General features: G+C 54.9%; 1 protein-coding gene across 1 annotated transcript; it reads right to left on the bottom strand.

Moving 5' to 3' along the window:
• Positions 1 to 1,443: 1,443 nt before the first annotated feature.
• On the bottom strand, positions 1,444 to 2,427 carry LOC120694215. Its single transcript, XM_039977371.1, has 2 exons — positions 2,360 to 2,427; positions 1,444 to 1,807 (listed from the first exon to the last, which is right to left on the bottom strand). Exons 1-2 carry the CDS (start codon positions 2,425 to 2,427, stop codon positions 1,444 to 1,446), a joined length of 432 nt encoding a protein of 143 aa, XP_039833305.1.
• Between the last annotated feature and the right edge of the window lie 1,765 nt (positions 2,428 to 4,192).

The following is a 4,192-nucleotide window of genomic DNA, read 5'->3' on the forward strand; positions in this document are numbered from 1 at the left end:
CTTGCTGATGCGGAAATTCTGGCTTCACAGGAAGAGGAAGGTAGGGAGTCCACTGATGAGACCCGCAGGGTCGAGGGGGCCATGTCTCCTCCATGCCACCGAGGGCAAACTCCGCCTGGAGCGCCAAGCGTGCGGAAGTTTGGTTCGGAAACCACCCAGTTTTCCTTTGCAATGAGTTCACGTGGATTGACGTGAGACCTTGCTGGCAGGTGCGGAGGCCCAGCTGGCTGAGGCGGTCGCGGCCCTAGGGTGGCTCACCGGCAAGGGTGAATGCCGTCCTCACCGCCTTTGAGCCTGAAGGCGCGGCCGGCAGAGGAGCTGGCGGCATGCGGGCAGCTGGAGGTCTTCGCCAGGAAGGCTGCCGAGGATGCGTCCTAGTACACCCTGGGACTTGTGAAGTCCCACTACTCGGAGGCCGACTGGAGCCGGTGGGTGACGGGATGGCGCCAGACACCTCGGACCTTCCCTAGTCTGACTACCTCATCGACGCCCGGCCGATCGCGGAGTGCGTGGCGGCCGACCTCAACCTGTAGCTGTAGGAGCTAGGAAAATGGTCAGTAGATGGCAATAAATAATATTTATTTTGTATGTAAATAAATTTGCATGTGTTTGTGTTTGATTCCGCAATCCAAGAAGTTGCCGAGTTGACCGAGTAGTTAGGAAAGACGACCCTGCGATGTGCCTTTACTTGCCGGGTTGAGAGCTGGGTCATCAAGCGCGCGAGCGGTAAGAGGTGATGCAGGGTGGTTTCAAGACTAGCAGAGTTGTGCTCGCAACAACTGGTTGCATTGGTGTGTCTGCGCTGAGCAGACTTGGGCGGATCGGGCTGGCCGAGCCCATCCCCGAGTGTGGCAGGCGAGTCGGGCTGACTGACGCGCAGCCCCCTAGTGTGCTGAACAAGTCGGGGAGAAGAAGAAGAAGCAAGTACAAGTAAGTAAAAAACTTTGAACTTTATTAATAACTGATGAGTTGAATACATAGCTTTTTTTATCATTCTTCTACGGATAGAAGCGACGAAGGTGCTCGATGTTCCATGGGTTGCCCACATCCGTTTCATCATCGCGCTACAGCCTGTAGGTTCCTGGGACGACTACGCTACTTACGATGAAGGGGCCTTCCCATGGGGAAGTTAGCTTGCCTTCGGGGGACTGGACCCGTCGGAGTACCAGGTCGCCGACGTTGAAGTCACGCTGCTGGACATTTTGTCATGGTAACGACGTAGCTGCTGCTCAAACCAGGCGTGCTGGAGGGCTGCCGTTAGACAGTGCTCCTTGGCCGAGTCGAGATCTGTTCGCCGAGTTGTTTCAGCATCGCCTTCATCGTAGTTCTGGGTGTGCGGAGCACCAAAGGCGATATCTGTCGAGAGGATAGCCTTAGAACCGTAGACCATGAAGAAGGGGGAGTAGCCGGTGGCCCGACTTCTCTACGTGCGCAGTCCCTATACTACTCTGGGTGGTACTTGGATCCATTTGGAGCCATATTTTCGATCGGGTCAAAGATCCTGGCTTTGAGCCCCTGTTGGATCAAGCCGTTGGCGCGCTCCACCTGGCCATTGTACTTGGGGTGAGCCACGGAGGCATAGTATACATCAATGCAGCTCTCCTGGCAGAAGTCCCAGAATTCTGATCTAGTGAAGGAGGATCCCAAGTATGTGGTAATCCGGTTGGGCACTCCGAACCGGTGTGTTATTTCTTCAATGAACTCAACTGCCTTGGCTGCTGATGTGGATGAGACTGGCTTCACCTCGATCCACTTGGTGAACTTGTCAATGGCGACGAATATATGAGTGTAGCCGCCTTGTGCCGCCCTGAGTGGTCCCACCGAGTCGAGTCCCCAACAGGCGAATGGCCAGGATGGAGGTATTGTCCGCAAGGCCTGAGCCGAGACGTGTTGCTGCTTTGATAAGAACTAGCACCCTGGGCAATCTGGATCGGCGACCAATACTTCCTGGCCTAGGGCTGGCGCTAGGTCGGGCTTGGTGGGAGGTTCCTCCTCGATCTTGACAGGGGGGAATTGAGAGCCTGCACGAAGACTCCGGCCGGGACGAGTGCCCGCTTGGAGCCTAGCTTGGAGAGTACGTCGGTTGCCACATTGTAGTCCCGGAGGACATGGTGGAATTCCTGGCCGTAGAAGTGGGCCTCGAGTTTATGTATCTCCTTGCAGTAGGCGTCCATGTTCTCCTAAGTGCAGTCCCAATCCTTGTTGACTTGCTGGATGACGACTTTGGAGTCGTCGTAGGCGAGGAGCCTCTTGATGCCAAGGGAGGCAGTGATCCTGAGACCGTGGATGAGGGCCTCATACTCGGCCACGTTGTTTGTGGCCTTGAAGAGTAGCTACTGGACATACTTTAGCTGCTCACCTCTCGGGGAGATGAAAGAGGATGCCTGCACCGGCAACGTTGAGGTTGAGGGAGCCGTCGAAGTACATGATCCAATGCTCAGGTCGTTAGTCGGGTGGAGGATCCTGGATTTCTGTCCATTCGGCGATAAAGTCGGCTAGAGCTTGTGACTTGATAGTGGAGCGAGGGAGGAACTCGATGGACAGGGCCCCCAGTTCCACCGACCATTTGACGATCCGGCCGTTGGCGTCTCTATTGTGGTGTATGTTGCCAAGTGGGAAGGAGGAGACCACCTTGACGTTGTGCACCTGGAAGTAGTGGCGTAGCTTCCTTGACATGATGAGAATCGCATAGAGGAGTTTCTGCACCTGAGGGAAGCGCAGCTTGGACTCGTCGAGTACTTCACTGATGAAGTAGACGGGTCGTTGTACCTTGTAGACATGGTCTGGCTCATCTCATTCGACGACCAGGGCGGTGCTGACCACATGCGTGGTTGTCGCGATATAGAGGAGTAGCGTCTCCCCTCTCCCCCATCTCTGGAGCTATGAGGACGGGCGGAGTTGTGAGGAAGTCTTTGAGATGCTAAAAGGCTGCGGCAGCTTCCTCATTCCGCTCGAACTTTTCTGACTTCCTGAGAAATTTGAAGAAGGGAAGGCCCTTATCGCCGAGTTGGCTGATGAACAGGCTCAAGGCCACCATGCACCCAGTAAGCTTCATTAGATCCTTCTTGCGCCTGGGTGGCTTGATGAACCTAATAGCATTCATCTTCGTTGGGTTGGCTTCGATGCCCCTACTGCTTACGATGAAGCCGAGTAGCTTCCCGGCCGGGACGCCAAACACGCACTTGGTGGGGTTTAGTTTCCATTTGAATCTCCTGAGATTTTCAAATGTTTCTTGGAGGTCGGCAATGAACTAATCATTGGACCGTGTTTTGATGACAATGTCATCCACGTAGGCCTTGGCGTTGCGCCCGATCTGCCCCTGGAGGCATTTCTGGATGGCCTTCTGGTAGGTAGCGCCTGCATTCTTGAGGCTGAACATCATGGTGTTGTAGCAGTACACCCTGAAGGGCGTGAAGAAGGAGGTCTTCTCTTGATCCGACTTCTTCAGGGCGATCTGGTGGTATCCTGAGTAGCAGTCAAGAAAAGAGAGGAGTGCGCACCCGGCTTTGAGTCAACAACCAGATCGATGCACGGGAGAGGGAAGGGTCTTTAGGGCAGTGCTTGTTGAGATCTGTATAGTCAACACACATTCTCCATTCGCCATTTTCTTTTTACAAGGACTGGGTTTTCCAGCCATTCTGGATGTGTAACTTCTTGGATAAAACAGCGGCTAGGAGCTGGGTTACTTCTACCCTAATAGCCTCCTTCCGATCCTGAGCGAAGCGACACAGCCGTTGCTTGACGGGCCGTGCTTTCTCGTTGAGATCCAAGGAGTGCTCAGCCTCCTCCCTCGGTACGCCTGGCATGTCGAAGGGCTTCCATCCAAAGATGTCCCAGTTGGCGCGGAGGAAGAAGGTGAGCGCGAGTTCCTATGCGGAGTCGAGGTCGGCCCTGATCAAGACGGTCTTGTCGGTGGTTGTCGCTAAGGATGATCGCCTTTGTCTGGCTGTCAGGGTGCAGCTGGACCCTGAGTCGTTGGAGGGTTTCTGGAGCTGATCCATCGTGAGGGCCTTTGCTGCCTGGGCGACCAAGGCCTGGTTGTTGCTTCTCTCTATGGCTTCTGCATTGTTGATGTTCTCCGTCTCGCAGGCGTGAGATGTCTGGATGTCGCCGCGGATGGAGAGGACGCCGGCATCTTCAGGAGAAGATACATGTGGTTCGGGATCGCCATGAACTTGGTGAGACCTGGTCT

Source organism: Panicum virgatum, unplaced genomic scaffold (genome assembly GCF_016808335.1).
Source record: "Panicum virgatum strain AP13 unplaced genomic scaffold, P.virgatum_v5 scaffold_4237, whole genome shotgun sequence".
Lineage (NCBI taxonomy): Eukaryota > Viridiplantae > Streptophyta > Magnoliopsida > Poales > Poaceae > Panicum > Panicum virgatum.

Coding starts and splice junctions, on each gene's coding strand:
- LOC120694215 (XM_039977371.1), bottom strand. CDS start 2,427: ATGTACTTCGACGGCTCCCTCAACCTCAACGTTGCCGGTGCAGGCATC. Junction 1,808..2,359: donor CTCTTTCATCTCCCCGAGAG/GTGAGCAGCTAA, acceptor GGGACCACTCAG/GGCGGCACAAGGCGGCTACA.